This window comes from Sminthopsis crassicaudata, chromosome 4 (assembly GCF_048593235.1).
Source record: "Sminthopsis crassicaudata isolate SCR6 chromosome 4, ASM4859323v1, whole genome shotgun sequence".
Classification (NCBI taxonomy): domain Eukaryota; kingdom Metazoa; phylum Chordata; class Mammalia; order Dasyuromorphia; family Dasyuridae; genus Sminthopsis; species Sminthopsis crassicaudata.
Window position 1 is genome coordinate 311296025 of NC_133620.1, and position 23525 is coordinate 311319549.

Here is a 23525-nt window from a genome sequence, read left to right on the forward strand (position 1 = left end):
GAAAATGGTCTCCTTGTTGCAAGAAAAGAATGATCTTCAGCTTCAGGTCCAGTCTGTAAGTAGGAAAAGAGGAAGGAAGAGAGGAAGAGGAATGGCCAGCAAATGACCACTTCCACAGAGTTGAAGGGGCCCATAAGGTTATCTTTAATGTTTGTAGAAAATTAGATAAAGGGGGTGGGGAACACCTGAGGCCCAAATGCTGCTGTAATAAAGAGGTCTAATTACAATGGAAGGTGAATTTTATCCCCTGCAGCCCCCTTTAAAAATAGACACACCATATGCTAGGTTCTCTTTTATGAGCCATAAGTATTTCTATCAAAGATACCATGGTGCCACCCAGTGGCTATATGATATAATTTGGTTCCTGGAACCTCATGCTGGAAAATCCAATTATACCTCTCTTCCTTGCTATAAAGTTAATTTCTTTTCCCTTAAATCCATTTTGCCATGGTCCAACCATTATGAAGATATGTTCTGAAAAAAACAAAACAGTCTCCTGAATGTAATAAAATCACTTAATAATGCAACGGCCCTTTAAAAATGTTTAGATGAAATGAGGTAACTTTTTCAATAAAACATTAGCAATAATTAGCAATGTTTCCCTAAAGACAATTATGTTTTTCTGAATTCCTTAAGTTTTCTTGCTTTTCAATTGCCCCAGACACACAAGCAAAGCTATCTGCTCCCAATTGCCTGATTTCTCCTTAATCTGAAATGTCATCCTTTTTTTTTTTTTTAATTTCATAGTCTAACTTGTTTATAAACAAGCTATTTGAGTAAATGACTTACTTTCCCTACTAAACTGTGAGTTACTAGAGATCAGGGACCATGTCTTATCACTCCATGCTCTTCCTTACAAGATTTAGTATAGTATCTTGCACATTATAAGCACTTAACAAATGATTGCTGAATTGATTAATTTTAGTATTTATTTTTTAATTTAATAATTTGCCTACAATGTACCAGATATCCTGTGAGGTGCAGGGGATACAGAGACAAAAAAAAATTAAGTAATTCCTGCCCTCACATAGCTTATTGTTGTGTAGAATGAATGAATGAAAGCACCTAGAATTCCCCCTGCTATTGCTAAGATATCAATTTTAAGACCATATTTAAGTACAATTCTCTTTTTATAGGTGTGCCTGTATCGTGCCCTGCCTTTTCCTAGCTATCAGATTTTAAGTGAAAAAAGATAACCAATATGACATTGAATTGCAATGACCATGGAAATTTTCTTCCAGGAAACTGAAAATCTGATGAATGCAGAAGAAGAAGATGTGAGGGGGCTAATTAAGAGCAAGATTCAACTAGAAGCTAAAATTAAAGAGTTAAGTGAGAGACTGGAGGAGGAAGAAGATACAAATTCTGAATTAGTTGCCAAGAAAAGGAAATTGGAAGATGAATGTTCATCACTCAAAAAAGATATTGATGACCTAGAACTGACCCTGACTAAAGTAGAAAAAGAGAAGCATGCAACAGAGAACAAGGTGGAACCATCATGCTGGGAAAACCTCTTTTCATGGTAGCCAGGCATGAATCTCCTATGGGGGGGGAAGAGTCAAAATAGGAAGTACAAGTTGTTTCAGCTATAGAGATAGAGGGGAACGGAATCCCCAGAGAGGGCCCATTCTATTACTCATCTTTTGCTCTGGCAAAAACCTTCCAATTCTGGCATTAAAACAGGAAATGGTGATATGGCAACAACACCCAAATTTTAAATGAGACATATATATAAAACATACCATTATCAATAGTTGTAATTAGACAGTTTCTTTTAAAAAGTGATTGTTCATTTAATTATATGACCAACTACAAAAAACAAAGGAAAGAAGAAAGGATAAAAAGCATTTATTAAGCACCTATTATGAATCAGCTCTGATTTACAAATATCTCATTTGGTTTTCATGATAATACTGGGAAGTAGTGTTATTATTATCCTTATTTTTACAGATGAAGAAACTTACTCTGAGTCATAGATCTAGTAAATGTATAAGGTCAGGTCTGAATTCAGATTTTCCTGACTCCAAGCCTAGTGCTTTCTCAGTGGCCTATTGAGCTGCCTAACTGCCTATATAATGGGAAAATAGAAAAACAGATAGGGATAATTGTCTAGACTCAAGAAAGTGTTGGAGAGGGGTAGCGAGGTGGTAAAATGGATAGAAAACTTCCCTGGAGTCAGAAGGTCCTCAGTTCAAATCTAGTTTTTGGGTAAGTTATTTAACCCAGATTACCTCAAAAAAGAAAGAAAGTGATGGAGAAAAAAATTAATTTTATATATATATATATGTATAAAGCAGATCAAACTTCAAAGTGTGTTATGCATACATTGGGAGAGAGGGGAAGGGAGAGTTAAACATTATTGGCACATTGCTGGCTGAGAAGTACCTCACAACTCCTGGCCCTGGAAGTCTTTTTCTGGAGCCCCTCACCAAATTTCTCTGAGGTGTAGCCTCCCTACTACATCCCAGATGTAGTTAAATCCAAGTCAGCATTGCTTGAAGACAGTTACAATTCCTCAAATTGTCTTCTCTTTAGCAACTAGTGCTTTTGTCCATTTTTCTTCAGTGTCTCTTCATCCCCAGTACAGATGATGCCATTGACCATCCAACAGATGCTGTCTTTTCCAATAGACTTATCTGGCTCTGGCCCCAACTACAACAGCTCCAATAAATGCTGCCACCAATTCTGATCTGATCTACTAAAGAAAAGGAAATACAGCAAGAGAGGCCAAGCAACCAAAATGAGGGCCTCCTCCCCATGTTCTCCTAGTTGTCTTTCTTTTTCTTTTCTTTTCTTTTCTTTTTTCTTTCCTTCCTTCCTTCCTTCCTTCCTTCCCTCCCTCACTCCTCCTTTCTTTCTTTCTTTCTTTCTTTCTTTCTTTCTTTCTTTCTTTCCTTTCTTTCTTTCTTTCTTTCTTTCTTTCTTTCTTTCTTTCTTTCTTCCTTCCTTCCTTCCTTCCTTCCTTCCTTCCTTCCTTCCTTCCTTCCTTCCTTCCTTCCTTCCTTCCCTTTCCTTCCTTCCTTCCTTCCTTCTTCCTTCCTTCCTTCCCTTCCTTCCTTCCTTCCTTCCTTCCTTCCTTTCTTTCTTTCTTTCTTTCTTTCTTTCTTTTCTTTCTTTCTTTCTTTCTTTCTTTTTTTTTCTTGAGGTAATCTGGATTAAATGACTTACCCAAAAAACCAGATTTAGAACTGAGGACCTTTTGACTCCAGGTCAGTTGCTCTATTCATTTTACTAGCTATCCCTCTCCATCACTTCTCTTGAGTCTAGACAATTAACAAAAGAATACAAGCTTTCATGACTAATATTTGCTGATTTCCAAGACATAATGCTCATAATGAAAATTTATTTAACAATTGGCTCTCTCCAAGCAATTTGAGCTGGTGCCAACATACACCATAAGTTGTTCTCTACATACATACCCCTCCACCTTTGTGCTTTTAAATTTGAACCTCCTCTCCCCAGGGAGTTGTATGTGCAAGGGGAGAATGTGCCCCCAATTTAGGAGGAATGATTTATACCCACCTTTCTTGTCACTTCTTCTCAGTAAATGTCTTTTCTAAAACTTAAAGAGTTATGACTGGCTAATTTTAAATGAGCAGCTAATAAGTGGTACAATACATAGAGCACTGCACTTGGAATCAGGAAGATTCATATTCATGAATTCAAATCCAGCATCAGATATATACTAATTGTATGACCTGGGCAAGTCACTAACCTGTTTCCTTCAGTTCCCTCACCTGTCAAATGAGCTGGAGAAGGTAACAGCAAACCACTCAACATCTCTGCCAAGAAAAGCCCAAATGGGGTCACAAACAGTTAGAACTGAAATGACTAAATAACAACAAATTATTAAAGATGAGCACATTTTTTTGGTGGTAGGGATAGTTTAGGAAGGACCTAAAAATCCAATCCTTCAAGGTTATCCCAAAAGCCTGATCTACCATTTCAAGTTTAGATTGAGAATGCAAAGATAGATTACTATACCTTTTTTACAATGGAAAAACTGAGTCTTTCTAGTAAATATTAAAGTTGTGACTTGAACTCAGATCTTCTGACTCCCAAATTAGTGTATTTTTACAACAATGATAAATTGAAGTAATGACTATTAACTAAAACACTTCATTGCATAATTCCTTTATAAAGTATACTTCTTTAATATATTAAGATATCAATTCATTTGTCAAAATTCTATTTATACCCAATTTCTGCTTCGTAAAATAAGGGATAAACCAAAAATGTCTAAGTTCCCTTCCATATGTAATATTCTATGATTCCAAACTTTTAAGGAAGCATCTTATGTAAAATGAGTTATCATATGTCATAATGGCATGTCACTAGTAATTTGCTATGTTATGTGATTGAGTGTTACTTAAAATACTAAAGCAATCATTCCCCAGAACAGTCATGAGCTAAAATAAATAGTCTCTGTTTTTCTAAAGATGGGTTTTTGAAGATGGAAAGCCTTTGCTCAAAAAGAGTAAATCTGTTCCTGGAAAGTTCAAGCATTATGCTGGTAGAGGAGTATTAAAGGAGAAAAAAAAAACTAGAAAGGAATAATAAAGGGCTACAGAAAGATAAAAGAGTTTAAAAGATTCAATGGAAGCAGGTACTTTAATTGTTCCTTTATTTGAAATGTGTTGAATTTCTTCTAGGTGAAGAATCTTTCTGAGGAGATGACAGCTCTAGAAGCAAATATTTCCAAACTGAACAAAGAAAAGAAATCTGTCCAGGAGGCTCATCAGCAAACCCTAGAGGATTTACAAGCTGAAGAAGATAAAGTCAACAGTCTGATCAAAATGAAAGTTAAACTTGAACAGCAAGTAGATGATGTAAGGTTATTTAGTATTTCAGTTGAATATTCAGTGGTTAAATGATGCTGAATAGAAATTATAGTATCATCATCATATACATTTGAAAATTACTAAAATTCAGTTTTCAAGTGAAAAAGTTCCAATTCAATATTTACCTTTTTTTTTTTTTTTTTTTTTGCGGCAATGAAAAATTACATTTTTTCCTCCAGCACTGTTGTTGAGTAACTTGAATTTCATTCATTCAATCATTTGTACTCTACTGTTACAGGTGTCCAAACTGATTGAATGTTGTGTTTATACATAGATTTCTAACATTTTCTTCAACTTATTTGAGACCAGACTGAGTAAATATTAATTGTAGAGGGAATCCCTCTGGTTAAATTAATTTGCCCATATTTCCTAGAATGAAAAGTATGTAGATGAATACATTTTTGTTGTTCAGTCAATCTAGTTCTTCATGATCTTGTGGATATATTACACCACTACGGTCTATCCATGAGTGTTTTTTATTACTTTATTTTGGCAAAGATACTGGAGTAGTTTACCATTTCCTTCTTCAGCTCATTTTATGGATGAAAAAACTGAGGCAAACAGGGTTAAGTGACTTACCCAGGGTCACACAGCTAATAAGTATCTGAGACTGAATTTGAATTCCAGTCTTCCTGATACCAAGTCCAGTTTCTATCCATTGAGGAACTTAGTTACATTAACACTTTAGTCTCCCTCAGGGCCATAATGTGTGTGGATGATGTCTGTCTTTGAATAGAAGAGGGAGATGAGCGTGAGATCCAACCCTCCCTGCACATAGCTGTAGGGATTACTCAGAATAGAATTAATTTCTTTTCTTTGTTTTTTGTTTTGAAGAGTTGTCTGGTGTATTTTGTTTTGTTTTTTCTTTTTTAATAATAATAGTTTTTTATTTTTCAAAATACATGAAAAGATAGTTTTCAACTTTCACTCTTGCAAAAGCTTGAGTTTCAAATTTTTCTCCCTCCCTCCTTATATGTCCCCTCCCCTAATCAGCAAGTAATCCATTGTAGGTTAAACATGTACAGTTCTTCTAAACATATTTCCATCTTTATCATGACAAGCAAGAAAAATCAAACCAAAGGGGGGATTTGAGAAAAAACAGCAGCAACAGCAACAACAATAACAAAGGTGAAAATACTATGCTGTGAGACACATTCAATTTCCAGTTTCTCTGGATGTGGATGGCTCTTTCCACCACAAGTCTATTGGAATGTAGCATTAATTTCTTTACTGGCTAACCTACAAGTGGATGTGAATGGGAGGTATCTCCAGTCATCCTGGATCTATATCTTATCACTAGACTCAGAGGGCTCCAGAGTAGAGAGTGAGGCTGCAGATTTTGCACAGCCCTCCCTCACTAAAGTCCAATTCACTTTTTGTCATGACATTATCTCCCCAGTAACAAAAAACACCACCACACAACAGCAGCAATCTACAAGGAGCATGCATGCTCTGGGTACAGGACAGAAGGAATGATAGAATCTTAATACTTAGAACTGGAAAGAGTCATAGGTTTAACAAGATAGAAGCTGATAGGATCTTTTAAAACCACTTAATCCAGATCTCCATTTCACTCGGTTGAAGGAGGAAATGAGTAGGTCTGGATAGACTCATTCCCTGCCTAAGGAGAGCTGCAACCTGTCCCGTCCCGCGAGACTCAGTCATTCGTGGGGAATCGAGGAGGATCCAGCCTGGGGGAGAATGGGCGAGAAAGAAGAGGGAGACCAAGCAGATCTTGTCAAGGTCTCATTTATTGATGGAAACAGCTCAAGTTATATAGGGTAGAGCTAGGTGCAACACGTGAGGACAAAGTTGGGAGGGGAAAAGGGGGCAGGGGAGAGTAAAGGTATGTGCTACCTGCGAGAAAGGGTATGGGGGGGACTGCAGGAAGGAGCAGACATTCCAGGAGGAGGAGGGGAAAGAGCATCCTGTGGTTACAATTCTTATCTGAGTCTCTAGGGTCGTTAAGCCCTGAGACATCTCTGTGGTTAATATAATACCATGGCTATGTGTTTACAAGTGTGGGGGTCGTTCCGCTTCTCTAGCCACCTGGTCGCCATCTAATGCTAGATGCAAAGTTTATGGTCTGGTAATATTCCATGACTATAGTTCCCGTCACCGACAGCAACCAACAGACATTATGAAATATAAGGGGTCCTAGAATATTTACACAAAAACTGACTTCCAATAACTGCCTCCCAAAAGACATAATGCTATTTTCTAGTAGAAAATACTGGATTTTTAGTTCAAAGGATCTTAATTTGATACCTGGCTGTGCTGCACAATATCTCTCTGTCCTTGCAGTCAATAAAATTCTCTAGGTTTTCTTATCTGTAGAAATGAGAGGATTGCATGAGATGATTTCTGAAGTCCCTTCTAACTCTAAATCCTATTATCCCATAATCCTATAAAGTGGACTAGTTTATGTCTCCTAGCTCATACTGAACTAAATTTCTTTCTCTTTCTAGCTGGAGGGTTCTTTGGATCAAGAAAAGAAGCTTCGAACAGAACTAGAAAGAACTAAGAGGAAGCTTGAGGGAGATGTGAAGCTAATCCAGGAATCTATCATGGATTTAGAAAATGACAAACAACAAAATGAGGAAAAAATGAAGAAGTATAAAGTTGACCTTTCCATTTTTGTATCTTTGAAATTAAATCTGAAAGTCAAATTTAATTTTCAAAGTCTAGATCTGATATGCTTTTGAATTTTTGCTAGGAAAGAATTTGAAATCGGTCAATTACAAAGCAGAATTGAGGATGAGCAGGTACAGAGTTTGCATTTACAGAAGAAGATTAAGGAGTTGCAGGTAATTTTTTTTTTAATTCTTCTTACCAAGAATTTCTTTTTCCTATATTTATCCTTCCTTTATCTCAGTTCTCCCTTCCTCTGTTCTGCTTGCCTTTCCACTCCTCTTTCCCTTGACCATTGCTACCTCCTTTTAATCCAATAAATAAAATCTCAGCTTATCCCAAAACAAATTTGGGAGCCCTCCAGTTCTTTCTTAACAACAAACTGCTAGACATCTTTATCAGGAATCTAGTATATGGCAAACACTAGACACTTGGCATACTAAAAAAGAAAAGGAAAGGAAAGGAAAAGAAAGAAGGAAAAAATAGTCCCACATTTTTTTCAGGGATGCAGCTTGCAAACTGACTAAAATATATACAAAATAAATACAAGATAATTTCTGGGGGAGGCACTAGAAGCTAGGGAAAAGGAAAGGTTATGTAGGAGGCATAAATTAAGCTGTATTTTGGAGGAGGCTAAGGACTTTAATGGCTAGATGTCAGTATAAAAAATGAATCTGTGAAAGAATGAAGAATTTATTAAATGCTATGTGCTAAGCACTGCACTTAGCATTGGTGATACACATAGAAGACAGGCTTTGTATTCAATGAGCTCACATTCTAAGGAAAAAACAATATATATGACTAGTTTCAGCTGTAAGTCAGATAGAAAGCTCCCGTGATCTTTAGTCTCACTTCTTCTAGGGAGCATATAAAGAAAGATGCTGGATTTTGAGTTAGGAAGATCTGAGTTCAAATCCTATCTCAGAAACTTACTAATTATATATATGGCCAGGGTCAAGTCACTTATCAGCTCATTTCCTCATCTGTAAAATATGAATTATAATAGCACCTTGCCTAGGATCAAATGAGGTAATTTAGATAAAGATTTTCAATTGTTAAAGTGATATATAAGTGATAGTTAGTCATACTTGTAGCAGTAATAGTACTTTTTCTCTCTCCATTCTATTTTCTATAGTTCTCATAATATTCTGTAGACACCAATCAGATCAGATCACTTCCTTACTTAAAATTAGTTATTCAGTCATACCTGACTCTTGGTAACCCCCTATGGGGTTTCTTAGCAACAATACTGAACAGTTTGTCATTTCTTTCTCCAGCTTATTTTACATATGAGGAAACTGAGACAAACAGCATTTATAGTGACTGTCCCAGAGTCACACAGCTAGGCAGTGTCTGACACTGGGTTTGGACTCCAGAAGATGAGTCTTCCTGACTCCAGGTCCTGCACTCTATTCACTGCTCCCTCTGGAATAAAATACAAACTCATCTGTCCTTTAATGCCATTCTTCATATGGTTCCCCTGGGTTTTTCTAGCTTTATTTCAAATTATTAGCTGCTGCTTATACTTTCCAGTCCAGCTGGTCCACAGGAGGCTCTCTATAAGCATCATCTGCCCTTCTCATGTTGTTTTTACCCAGATTTTCTTTGCAAAAGTGGTTCTTTATGTTTGAATTGTATCCCCTTCCCCTTAGACTCTCTCAGATGCACCTTCGTAAACAAGAACCTTAATGATCCTCCTCAGTCACTACTCATTGAAATTGCTTTGTATAAATTTATGTATACTTCACATTTACCTTTGCACATGTATTTCCCCCAAAAAAATCTAAGTTCATTCTGTTTTGTGCCTCATGTATATAACATAGTGTCTTGTACATAGTAGCAGCTCAATAATTGAAGAAGGAAGAAATTCTAATGTTTAGGTATGTTGGGAAGTGCATGGACTTGAGTCAAAGAAATGAAGAGATCTGTATTTATATTCTCCTGGCATTTATGGCCAGTGTGACTTTTAGGCAAGTCACAGCCTCAGTTTCTTCATCTGTAAAATTAAAAGGTGGATTCCTTCTCTCTGGAGGGCGAAAATCCTATGGAACATTGTAAAATGTTATAAATGTGTGTTTGAACATTTTAGGCTCGTATAGAGGAAGTAGAGGAGGAAATTGAAGCCGAGCGTACAATTCGAGGAAGAATTGAGAGGCAGCGCTCTGATCTTTCCCGGGAACTCGAGGAGATCAGCGAGCGCCTGGAACAAGCTGGAGGAGCGACTTCAGCTCAGGTGGAGTTGAACAAGAAGCGAGAGGCGGAATTCCAGAAACTGCGCCGAGACTTTGAAGAGGCCACCCTGCAGCATGAAGCCACCGTGGGGGCCCTCCGCAAGAAGCATGCGGACAGTGTAGCAGAGCTCCAGGAGCAAATCGACAACCTGCAAAGGGTCAAGCAGAAACTGGAGAAGGAGAAAAGTGAACTGAAGATGGAGGTCGACGACCTGGCTAGTAATGTAGAAAGCGTCTCCAAATCTAAGGTAAATTCACAGATTTTAGAAAATCCCACAATTCTACAACTCTATCTGGTGTTTAACAACAATGGCTAGAATGTATATAGTTCTTGTTCAGGCTTATAAAACACTTTATTGTGTCTGTGGGGGGGAGGAGAAAGAGAGACAGAGAGGAGAGACAGAGGCAGAGACACAGAGAGACAGGAATAGAGAGACAGAGAGAAAAGAGAGAAAGGAGAAAGACAGAGAGGAGCGATAAGAGAGACAGAGAGACAACAGAGACAGAGGTAGAGGCAGGAATAGAAAGAGACAGAGAGAAAGGAGAGACACAGTGAGAGAGAAATAAAAATACTTTACTGTTAAAACACTTTAATGTTATTTTATTGGCTCCTCACAACAACCCTCAGAGGTAGGTATTTTAATTGTATAAGTGAAGAAACTGAGGCAGAAAGACATTAGTTAACTTCTCCAAGGTCACACAATCTGAGGCAGGATTCAAACACTGATCAACTTGGCTCCAAGTCCATCAATTGCCTCCGCACCTAATTATTAGTAGATATTTCCCGAAAGATGTACTATTGTCATATGACAAATCCTAAATGGAACTCATCACTGCCACACCACTCACCATCCTTCCAATTGGCCTGCGTCCGTAAGCAGTATACTGAGTCACCTAGAATTATGACAATTTCCTAAGCGAACTGAAATTCACTGCAGCAAACTCTTTCCTAGGACTGGGAAGTTAGTTATTGTTCCAAGTCTTAGCATAGCAGAAAAACTATGAAGAACTTCCCCTTCTGAGGTAGGTTTGGTAGTTTCAAGGGTCTTATGCTAACTTATACCATACATATCTATGCTTTCCTAACTCTTTCCTAGATTCACTACTTTATGTATGTATCTAGCGTCTGTGATCTCCGCATCTCTTAACTGCTTTCTTGATCTCAATCCACTATTCCATACCAATCTCTGAATTCCATGTGTATTTGATGTATTTCCTGGTTCCTGTCTCCTGGATGTACTTATGACCTACTTCTATGTATCTGCTTTTGGCTTGTATTGGACTCCTGCAGCCCATTGATACACCTTAGCATTACATTCAGCTGAGGCCATCATCATCCAAGCTGGGTAGCAAATGCAAATTTAAAATACCATATACAATGATAGTAGCAAAATAATTTATCCACTATCCAAGCAGTGTTTTGAATGATTTATTCATATTTTATACTTTTTTTCCCCTTATTACAACAGCCTTACGAAGTTGGCATTACAATTTTTAGTTATCCCCAATGTGTTAATGAGGAAGTAATGTCCAAGAGGTTAGATGACTTGTCTAAAGTCACCCAAGTAGGAGGTGTCAGGCCCAGAATTTGAACCCATCTATCTTTTGATTCCAAGTTCAGTGTACTTTCCATGAGTGGAAGGGTAGTGGGTATGTTGAAAAAATCTTTAGTCTAAACATGAGTTTAAATCCTAACTTACTAGTATGTTATTGTGGGTCAATCATTTAAATTCTCTGTAACTTAGTTTCCTCATTTGTAAAATGAGAATTTAAAATTGTAAAATTATAGTATTTATCTACATTGATATTGTTATGAAAAAGGTGTAAGTCCTGTGCGTCTTTTGCATAAATGTGAACATAAGCATGAATTACTAATATTTTAGTAAGTATGAGGATGAGAATTTTACTCCATGAATAAAGACATGTCCTACTTTACAACTGAAGAAAGGTAATGTTTTGTTTTGTTTTTTTTTCTGGAAAGAAGAAAAAAAAACAATAGTTATCAACCCTTACCCCCCCCCCTTCCCAAAAGAGATATAAAGATATAAGTACCTTCTTTGTAAAAGTGAACAAGTATCATTCTTAGTTGATGTGTTCCTTAGTTTTATGGAGCCGTATTTTTTTTCTTTTTGTTTTTTGTAATAAGAGATGATTCTCTGAAAGAAGAGAAGGGAGAATATATTGAGAAATGAAGATGAGGTAAAAACAAAAGACTGGGAAAAATGTTTTTAAAAAAGGAATTTTTGTGATATGATTTGAATTCTCTTGATGTTGTTTTGATCATATGACAATGTTTTGTTTTGTTCAATTTTTAAAAAAATTTTTCTTTTCTGTCTCTTTTCTATTCTTTTTTTTTCTTATTTTGTATTTAGTTCAAGAAAAAAAAAGAAAATAAACAGAAAATAAAAATTATCTTTAAAAAAAAAAAAGAATGTTGGGGCAGCTAGGTGGCGCAGTGGATAGAGCACCAGCCCTGAATTCAGGAGGACCAGAGTTCAAATATGATCTCAGACACTTAACACTTCCTAGCTATGTGACCCTGGGCAAGTCACTTAACCCCAGCAAGGGGGGGGGGGGGGAAGATTTTTTAAAAAGAATGTTTATTAGTGGTAAGAATTTACAATTTAAACTGCACTGAAAATAGATTCCTATGATCTTGACCTGGAAAATGAAGTAAAAGTTAAGCAAAGTCTTTGGCTCTTTGGGGAAAAAAATGAGAGGAATTTACAAGTATCTGTCTTTCCAAATTTTAAATGGTCATGTGAATACTTTTTTTTTTTTTTTAAGTTATTTGAAAGGCAGAATTAGGCAATTTACGTAGGGGCACATAACTAGTAACTGTCTGAGGTCAAATTTGAACTCAGGTCCTTTTGACTGCAAAGATCAGTGCTCTATCCACTGTGTTAGTCAGTTGCCCCAAATTAAATACTTTTTAAGAAAAAATTTGTTGATTATTTTATACATATTTTCTATCTCTTTTGTGTCTCTCTTTCCTATTTCTTTTCATTCATTATTGTTTCTTCTTTTCCTTCTCTTGATGTATTTTTTTCCTATCATACCTTTAACTAGAAAGAATATAGAACTGAAAAGAAGCAGGGCATGGTTGATTGAAAGCAAACCTTATAGTTGGATAGACCTGGTTTCAAATCCCACCATTACGCCATACCACTGTGTGGTCTTGAGCAAATTATTTAATAACTCAATGCTATTTGTAAACCAAAATATGCTATTGAAATATGAGTTAATCTAAAAGGTATACCCAAAGTCCTACAATATTTTTAAGCCATTAAAACTATGTTAAGCTGTTAAAGCTTAAAACTGCAGTTAGATTTCTGGGACACTGTTTCATCAACAAAACAGGCTGAGGAAGAAAATGGTGAATCATGCTAGTTCTTTGCCAAGAAAATTTCAAGGGGGTTCACAAAGAGTCAAATAGGATTAATCAACTAAACAATAACAACAACAAAATATTTCTGAATAAAATTTAGTGTTTTTTTCCCTTAATTTTAAAAGCCAAGTGAAACTCTAACTTAAAAGATATGGAGGAAGTTAATTCAGTTATTATCATAGATTTATTTCACTAGGAACCCTTCAGTAGAAAAGGGTTGTGTTACTAAATTATTGTGAGTCTCTTTTCTCCTCCTCGATAAGTGAAAATAAACTCCTTATAGACAGGATTCTTTTAAATGAAATAGTACCTGTCAATATGTTTTTTAAAAAAACTTTAAAAAAAAAATCTGTGATTCATTGGTACTGAGAATACCTGGTAAGCAAATTTTCCTCTACCAAAGTACTTTGATTAAGTTCTTCTGGTTGAGAGCTACTTGGAACACTGGAAGATGAAGTGATTGCCCTGGATTATACACTGTAAGTACATATGTGAAGTAGAGATGGGACCTGTCTTCCAGACTCTAAGATCAAGTTTCTATCTTCTCCGCAATACTACTTTTCAGTAAACATATGGGCTAATGTTTTGACGAATTAATTCAGCAGAATTGGAATATTGATTTGTTGGGGGAAAGGGAAAAGTTCCACAATATCTGACTTCAAAATTTTTTAATCCCATATGCTCTCATTTTTTAAAGAGCAACATAGAGAAAATGTATCGGACTCTAGAAGATCAGTTCAGTGAAATCAGTGCAAAGGATGATCAACACACACAATTGATCCATGATCTAAATATGCAGAAGGCACAGATGCAGACCCAAAATGGTGAGAATGGGACAGGGAGTCATGACAAAACATGAGCCAATGGGGAGAAGTGATGTTTGGTGACAGAGAGGATTTGCCCATCTTCTAGGTGAACTCAACCATCAACTGGAAGAGAAGGAATCTCTGGTTTCACAGTTGACCAAAGGCAAACAGGCAATGACCCATCAACTGGAGGAACTGAAAAGACAGCTAGAAGAAGAAACTAAGGTCAGAGTCAGTTTTTTTCCTAATACTAATATTAGTCGGATGTCTGAGTTAAAATACCTCAGTACTATTCCTCAAGTTTCCCTAGATCAGAAAGCCTTTCTCTGTTGTTAGCATTTAATGCTTTCCTTATAAGAACTTCCTCCTCCCATTTTATTCTGCAGATCTATCAAACCTGTTCACTATAGCTAAACCCAAATTATTATCAAAAATCTAAATTTTGACACATAATAGCTAGATAATTATCTCTGGTCTCAGTTTTTCCATCTATAAAATGGGGATGAGAATACATGAACTACCTACTCCATAGGGTTATTGAAAGGAAAATGACTTTGTAAACTAAAAATGCTATACAAATATGAGTTCTTATTCCTATATTTATCCACATTGCTCCTCCTACTTGGAATTCTCCCCTGCTACTTGCTTGAAGACAAAGATTGATTTTTCTTTTCTCTGGTAGACTTATTACAAGGTACAGGGTAGGTACTTAATAAAAGTTGATGTGTAGCTCTGCTTTAAGATAGAAAAACAAAATTTGAAGGATAAAAAAAAAAAAGTTCCAAAGAGGAATGTATAGGTAGTTGAGAAAAGATTTTTCTCCCTTCCTGGGAACAATTTTAAAAGAACATCTTGGTGTAGAAGTGATCCTATATTCTCAAAGATTGAGCCAGTGAAGTATAAGCTCTGGAAGGGCCTACTAACTTGGAAAATCTTTTTTCCTGAATGTGTCTAGATTTTCTGCCTGTTGTTTGAGAACCAGCCTGTAACTTTTTTCTTAAATTTTAAAATTTATTTTAAACTGAAGTACAAAGTAGAAAAGGAAAAATTCATCATGAACATAGCTGAATATGAGAGGATTCATTATAAAGCAATATTTATCCTTTTCAAGAAAATCTTTATAATAACTATTACACATTGTTTTCAAAGCAGTCCAGCTTTTCTTTGCTTCCCTGTAGGTTTTCTTTTTGTTCTCTACTGTGCACTTTTTACTTCAGCTTTTTTTTTCCTTCTCTGCTCCCATTTTGTGTATGCATATACACACCCACACCCACACCCACACATACACATATACACACATGAGTGTATATATACACATACTTACATTCATACACATATATGTAAAACCATACTGTGCTTATTTCTACTTGCCATCTGTTCTTTTGAAAGTGGATAGCATTTTCTTTCATAAGTCAAAGTCTTTGCATTTTTTCTAAATCAAGCAGCTCATTTCTTATACCACAGCAATATTCCAAAGCAATCACATTCTAGCTGAGACATTTTCTATGAAAGTTTTCCCCCAATTACTGCATTCTTTCTACTCCTAACTGCATAGTTTTTATTTATACAAAAAAAATCTGAATTTAAAATATTCAGAATTATCCATTTTATACTTCAGTAATGCTTAAATATGCTTTAAGTCTGATACTACTGAATTTGATTCTTTTACATCTTCCCCCCACTGGTTTCTTTGAAATTTCTGATCTTTTATTATTCTAAATGAACTTTATTATTTTTTTTTCTAACTCAGTAAGATTTTTTTTTTTTTTTTTAAGCTAACTAACTTTAAAGAATCTCATCACTGGACCTGCTTCACAGTGGCGATTTTTTTTTTTTTCCAATCACAATAAGTCTCAAAGTTATCTGCATTGATAGAGGGAATATTCACATCAGTGAAGTTAGGGACCTTTAAAGTATTGAATGATAAGTAAGGACATAAAAATAGTAAAACTAGAGAAAACCCCCACAGTCAAGCTAGTCTGCAGTTATCTCTGGCAATGGGACTTTTTATTCAATCTAAATGAGAATGAGTGAGAATTAATGGCTCTGTTAGACTGGCACCTTTACAACTCATGGAGGGCTAAAAAAGAGAATTACTAATATAATACTATATAAACTATTTGGAAAAATAGACAAAGAAGGATTCCTATCAAATTCCTTTTATGAGACAAATATGGTGCTGATACTTAAATCAGGAAAAGCTAAAACAGAAAAAGAAAACTGTAAATCAACTTCCCTAATGTATATTGATGCAACTTTTTAAAATAAAATACCATCAAGGAGATTATGGCAACATATCACCAGGATCATACACTATGACCAGGTGGGATTTATAACAGGAATATAGGACTGAGGCAAGATTAGGAAAATTATCAGCATAATTAGCCATATCAATAATAAAATAGAACATCATGTGATCATCACAATAAATAAAGAAAGAATTGGACAAAATACAGCATTCATTATTATTAAAAACACCAGAGAGCATAGTAATAAATGGATTTTCCTTAAAATTATAAATAATATCTACCTAAAACCATTAGCTAGTATTTTCTGTAATTGGGATAAGCTGAAAACCTTCCCAGTAAGATGAGGGGTAAAACAAGGATACGTATTATCACCCTCTATTATTTAATATTATAGTATACATGTTAGCTAAAACATAAATTTGATAATTAAATCCATTAGGAGTTTAAAAGATCACCAAGTAAAATATTACATAAAAAAAGAAGAGGTCCCAAAATAAAATCCTAGGGAGCATCTACATTTAGAGGGAGAAATTTGGAAGATTTAAAAAAGCAGCAGTCAAATAGCAGGGCAAAAAAGGATACAGTGGTGTCCCCAAAACTTCAAGAAAAAGTAGTATCAAAAAAGTTATTAATAATACCAAAAGCTGCAGAGAGATCAAGGAGAAAACGTCATTGGATTTGGCAATTAATAGGTCATTGGTAACTTTGGAGAGAGCAGTTTTGTGGAATGATGAGATCAGAAACCAGATTGTAAGAGATTAAAAAGGGAGTGAGAGAAGAAAAAGGGAAAGCACTTACTATGATTTTTCAGTGAGTTTAGTTACAAAAAACATAAGAGAAATAGGATAATAGTTAGCAGCACCATAACTATAAATACATTTATAATGAACTACTAATGATATAATCTAGAGCTGAGTTATATGTCCATTTGTAATAGCAGATATACAAGACAAATAAAAGATCTAAGAAAAAGAAATTGAAGGAATTAGAATAGGTGAAGAGGAAACAAAACTTTAACAAAGTTGTAGGATATGCATTTCTATATATAATCAACAAAGCCCAGAAGCAAGAGAGAGAAATTCGATTTAAAATAACTGAAGACAATATAAAATATTTGGCAGTCTACCTGCTAAGACAAACCCAGGAACTATATGAGTACAATTGTAAAATACTTTTCACACAAATAAAGTCAGATCTAAACAATTGGAAACATATTGATTGCTCATGGATAAGTTGAGCAAATAAAATAAAAATGATAATTCTGCCTAAATTAATTTAATTACTCAGTGTCAAACCAGTCAAACTATGAAAAATTATTTTATACATCTAAAAGAACAAAAGGGTTAATAAAAAAAGGAAAAGGAAGGTAGTCTAATCATACCAGATCTCAAACTGTATTATAGATTAGTAACCATCAAAACTATCTGGTATTTGTTAGGAAATAGAGTGGTGGATCAGCAGAATAGTTTAGGTACTTAAGACATAGCAATAAAAGACCATAGAAAATCTAACATTTGATAACCTCATAGACCCCTGCTTCTGGGACAAGAGCTCACTGTTCAGCAAAAAACTGCTGAAAAAACTGGAAAATAATATAACAGAAACCTGGTATAGACCAACATCTTATACTATATACCAAAATAAAATGGGTACATAATATAAAGGATGATACCATAAGCAAATTAGGAGAGCAAAAAATGGTTTACCTGTCAGATCTATGGGAGAAGGAAAGAATTAATAACTAAATAAGAGATAAAGACTATTATGAAATATAAAATGAATAATTTTGATTACATCAAATTTAATAATTTTTATCCAAACAAAATCAATGCAAACCAGGATTAGAAGGAAAGGAAAAAAGTGAGAAACAATTTTTTACACCAAATGTTTCTGATAAATATTTCCTTTCTCAAATATGAGGAACTGAGTCAAATTTATAAGAATATAAGTCATTTTTCAATTGATCATTTGATCAAAGGATATTAATAGATACTTTTCAGATAAAGAAATCAAAAGCTATCTATAGTCATATAAAAAATGTTCTAAATCACTGTTGATTAGAAAAACACAAAATAAAGCATCTCTGAAGTATTATCTCATAGCTATCAGATTTACTAATATGACAGAAAAGGAAAATTATAAATTTTGAGGAAAATGTGGGAAAATTGGGACACCCACTGTTGTTGGAGTTGTGAACTGATCCCACCATTCTGAAAAGCAATTTGGAACTATGGCCAAAGGGAGAGCAAACTATGCCTACTCTTTGATCCAGCAATACCATTATTAGGTCTCAGTTTACAAAAAGTTGGAAATTGAGAGGATGTCCATCAATTAAGGAATGGCTGAACAAGTTGTGGTAGGTGAATGTAAGGTGAACTATTGTATAAAAATGGTGAGCAAGTGAATTTCAGAAAAACTGGAAATATTTATATTAATTGATGTAAAGCAAAGTGAGAATTACATGATAATCAACTCTAAATGGCTTAGTTATTCCTAGCAATACAATGATCCAATACAATTCCAAAAGTCTCATAAAGAAAAATGCTATTCACATCCAGAGAAAGAATGGATGAAGTCTGAATGCAGATCAAAGCACAGTTTTCACTTTTTGTGGGTTTCTTTGTCTGTTTCTTCTTAACATGACTAATATGGAAATATGTTTTATGTAATTGCATTTATATAACCCATACCAAATTGATTACCATCTTGAGGAGGGAGAAAATTTGGAACTCAGAAATTATTAAATAAATGCTAAAATTTGTGTTAGTAATATAATTAGAAAAAATAAAATACTATATAAATATTTTTAGAAGTAGAATTGAGAGACGTAGTATTCTAGTGTAAATCTAAATATCCTACTTTAGAAAGCTGATTTTTACCCCTTCCATATTGTTATCATTCCAGGCCAAGAATGCTCTTGCCCATGCACTACAGGCTTCCCGTCATAATTTTGACTTGTTAAGAGAACAGTATGAAGAAGAACAGGAAGCCAAAGCTGAACTCCAGCGGGTCATGTCCAGAGCCAACAATGAAGTGGCCCAGTGGAGGAACAAATATGAAACTGATGCCATACAGCGTACAGAGGAACTGGAAGAGGCTAAGTATGGACTTTGGAATTCATGGGGTGGAAAATTGGTGAATAGGCAGGCCAAAACTCAAGGCAAATCACCATTCTCAAAATCCTTATACATTTTATTTTCCTAGGCTTTTCCTAAATACTTATGTAGGATCCCACAATCCCATAGCAACTCCTGCCTTTCTCAAAATAGTTCCCTCAATCCATCTGCCTCCCTTCTATGACTCACTTGAGCCAGATCTTTTTCTAACTTGCCTCCCCCAAGCCTTTTGGAGCTCCCCTAGATGGTTCTTATATTCTGTTACATCACCAAATTTCTTTAATCAGTCTTATCTCATCCTTGTGAACTATTTATCTTTCTTTATGTATAAGACACTGGCCAATGAGGGCCCCAGTCCTGAAAGCATGTGCAATAGACTCTGCCTTCTGCCAACCTATATGAAAAGTGTAGGGAGCTTCTATAAGTCTGTGATGATGGATCATGAAGGGGTCTTTCTCCCCAGTTCAAATATGCACAAGTATAAAATAATTACGTTTCATCTACTCACTGAGTAGTGAAGAAAAGACTTTTGATTTGGCTACTAAGTCAGAATTGAATGTGCATCCATAAGTCATATAATCAAAATAGCTAAACTAATCTCTTTCTTCAGTGACCCTCTCCACTTTCTCTCATGGTTCTCACTGGTTAAATATTGGTTCCAATATTTGGCTTTATATAGAATTTATTGCTTCTCATGCAATGAGACTCCAAGAAGACTCAATCTTGGCACCCTGAAGATCACTATCAGGCTCACACCCACTATACTTTAGTCAGAAGAACTTAGATTTCTCTCTTCCCCAATTCTCTATCACATGTATTAGTTTCCCTATCCATTTGGAAATATTCTTTTTGAAAAATTCCTTTTTGAAGAATTTTCTATTGCAGGAAAAAATTAGCCCAGAGGCTCCAAGAGGCTGAAGAAAATATTGAGACTGTGAACTCCAAATGTTCATCCTTGGAGAAAACCAAGCAGAGGCTTCAGGGGGAAGTGGATGATCTTATGCTTGATTTGGAAAGATCTAACACAGCCTGTGCTGCTCTGGACAAGAAACAGAGGAACTTCGATAAGGTCCTTTCTCAATATTTATATGAATACAAGTATATGGCAATAATCCTTAGTTTACTTTTTTCAAGTGTTCTCTAAATAGAAAAGCACCATATAAGTGTGACCCATTTGTGATTCCCTAGAGTCATCCAACTTAAAAGGCAGATAGCTGTTCATAGAGGATAAAAGAACCTTATAACAGTCCATAATTGCCTTATGTCCCTTCCAATCTATAATGATTTAGTATTATGTTAACAGTGAACTAGATGTGTCAATGTATGCAGTACTAAATGTATGGAAATGAAAGTATGTTGTAATCTGAGAAATTGAGCCAATGTAAAGATTAGAGGTAAAAGTAGGAGAGCAATAGAATACTTAACGAAATTGGATCAGTGCATTTGTGTTAAGAAAATAAGTAGGAATGTGACCAATGTGGAACCCAAAAGTTTGGGAGGCACAGTAATAGGAAACTTGCTAAAGTGTGGAGATCTTCTTTTTTACTGGGACATCTCAGATATTTGCAAGTTATGTGATTTTGGTCACTTAAATCACATAACCACTCTGAGCCTGTTTCCTTATCTGTAAAATGGCAATATTAATACAACATATTTGGGCAGGGTTGTTGTAAGGAATAAATGAAATGATATTTATAAAGTGCTGTGTAAACCTTGAGATGGTACTTATGTGGCTAGACATTACAAGCACTGAACTTGAAACCAGGAAGACCTGAATTCAAATTCAGCTTCTGATGCTTATTAGTTATATGATCTTGGGCAAGCCACTTAATCTAATTTGCCCCAGTTTCCTCAACTGCAAAATTGAAGATAATAATATCACCTACATCCCAGGATTATTGTGAGAATCAAATGAATTAATATTTGTAAAGGATTTTGCATAGTGCGTGGCACATGGTAAGCTCTATATAAATGTTAGCTAGTTATTATTCTTATGTGGCAAGCTAATCTTGATCTAAAGCAGGACACTCATGCTTTTTTTTTTTAATTTATATCCCACCATTGATTAGTTATTTTAGCTGAACTATGCTGGAAGTGGAGAAAAACAGGAAGAAGTAGATTTCATAATATCCATTTAACCTATTTGTGGTGATATGACTTTTTAGCCTTACAATACCAGAATCCCTTGTTTTTTCAGTCTTAAGGATGAGATAAACTCAGTTTCTTCGGTAGCATTTGTGTGTATGTATGTACAGATATAGGTATATATTTGCATATGCATATACATACATATATATAGCTCTTGAATTCATGTATGAATCAAGACATCACCCCATGTTCATTCTTTTTGAAAAATAAAGGATAAATAATGAATAATAATCACATAAACATATGTGTGTATGTATATGTACATATATATATTTAATATATTTATATGTATGTGTGTATGTGTGTGTGTTTTAGCCTGAAGAGGACCTGTCACTGCTACTTCCCATTAATAACACTTGTGATTCTTTAGGTCCTTGTGGAGTGGAAGCAAAAACTTGAGGAGAATCAAGCAGAGTTGGAATCTGCTCAGAAAGAATCTCGATCTTTGAGCACTGAACTTTTCAAAATGAAAAATGCCTATGAGGAAGTACTAGACCACTTAGAGACCATGAAAAGGGAAAACAAGAATCTCCAAGGTTAGTATCCCCATCTTCAGATGCTTAAAACTTAATGGCTCTACTATTTACCTCTCAGGATCCTATCTCCCTCTAGATACCTACAATGTTTCACAAACTTTCATTCCTAGTTAGGCCCATAAATTGGTGAAATAATAACAGAATTTGACTTTTAAAGTACATTCGAGGATATTATCACATCAATAATCTCACAATAACTCTGCCTTGCAAGGTCCAAGACCATGCTTTATTGCTAGCCATCTGGGGATCCAAATTTACCCTTTCTTTTACAACTATAGAGGGGACCACATTGGATTTTTAAATCCACTTATATTTGGCAGCAAAAAAAGACTTTCTAGTAATTCTTGTCATCATTGTCCCAGGAGTTCCTTTAACCAATTCTCTTCTTTGATTGCCTCTTAGTTATTTTTAAAACCTCATGAAATTATTGAGGTAAATCATTTATATGGAGATGGAAATGCCATTAGAGAACATGTAGTATTGTGACCTGCTCATTTAACAGGTGAGGAGAGTGAGAAGTTATATGATATACCAGAGATTATATAGATAAGCACATATCATAGCTAAGATTCAATCCCAAAACTTTGCCTCCAAATCCAGTATTAATTCCATCACACTGCCTCTCTATAATATGTGAAACAGAGTTCTACATAATTATCTCCTTTTCATAAACCTGTTAGTCAGGAACAAGAGATCAAGAAGGGTAACTACCTATAAGAAGACTGAAAAGCACTGAAATTACTTAAATACCAAATTCTGTCATTACAGAGGAGATCTCTGATTTAAATGAGCTGATTGCGGAAAAGAGCAAGAATATGAAAGAAATTGAGAAGACCAAGAAGCAAGTTGAACAAGAAAAGACAGATCTTCAGACTTCTTTAGAAGAGGCTGAGGCAAGTTACTGAAACAGTACATGCTGGGCTTTTAGAGAAACATGCAACTGAAATGATTGTCCTAGGGGCTCTATAGTCTCTCCCCCTTCTTTAGGTCCTTAAAAAAAATACACCCAGGTCATTATTAGCTCTGAACCTGTACCTTATCTCATCTATTTTTCAGTACATGATATTTGCTCATTTTGTAAAAGCCCTTTTTAAAAATTCTTTTCTCGATCCTGTTCTCTCAGGAAGAAAAGGAATCAACTTTAAGCCATCTTAACTAACTTTAAACTTCATATTGTCCCATATGTCCTATTCATTTTTGGTTTTAATATTCTATTTCTGGACTCCATGTCACAGCTAGGTGGCACAATGGATAGAGTGCTAGATTTAGAGATGATAGACTTATCTTTCTGAGTAAAAATCTGTACTCAGACTCTTACTAGCTGTGTGACCTTGGGAAAGTCACTTAACCTGTTTATCTCAGTTTCCTGTAAAATGTGCTGGAAAAGGAAATAGCAAACCACTCCAGCACCTCTACCAATAAAATCCCAAATAGGGTCATATAGAATCAGACATGACTGAAAAATGTCAACATCTCCTCTCTTCTAACTCTCAGGATTTTTAGATTACTTTAAAACTCAGTATAAGAGTTACCTCCAACAGAAAACTTAACCTGAACCTTCCAGTTGCTAGCACCTTCT

General features: G+C 35.2%; 1 protein-coding gene across 1 annotated transcript in view; it reads left to right on the plus strand.

Annotated features, from left to right (window-relative positions):
• LOC141540774 (myosin-13-like) overlaps window positions 1-23525 on the plus strand; it is a 130107-nt gene that overhangs the window by 38360 nt on the left and 68222 nt on the right. Inside the window, 12 exon segments of the mRNA XM_074264742.1 lie at window positions 2-55; window positions 1242-1487; window positions 4653-4829; window positions 7310-7455; window positions 7558-7648; window positions 9562-9951; window positions 13789-13915; window positions 14004-14122; window positions 19051-19247; window positions 20148-20331; window positions 21781-21946; window positions 22715-22839. Of these exon segments, the coding sequence (XP_074120843.1) occupies window positions 2-55; window positions 1242-1487; window positions 4653-4829; window positions 7310-7455; window positions 7558-7648; window positions 9562-9951; window positions 13789-13915; window positions 14004-14122; window positions 19051-19247; window positions 20148-20331; window positions 21781-21946; window positions 22715-22839 (2022 nt within the window).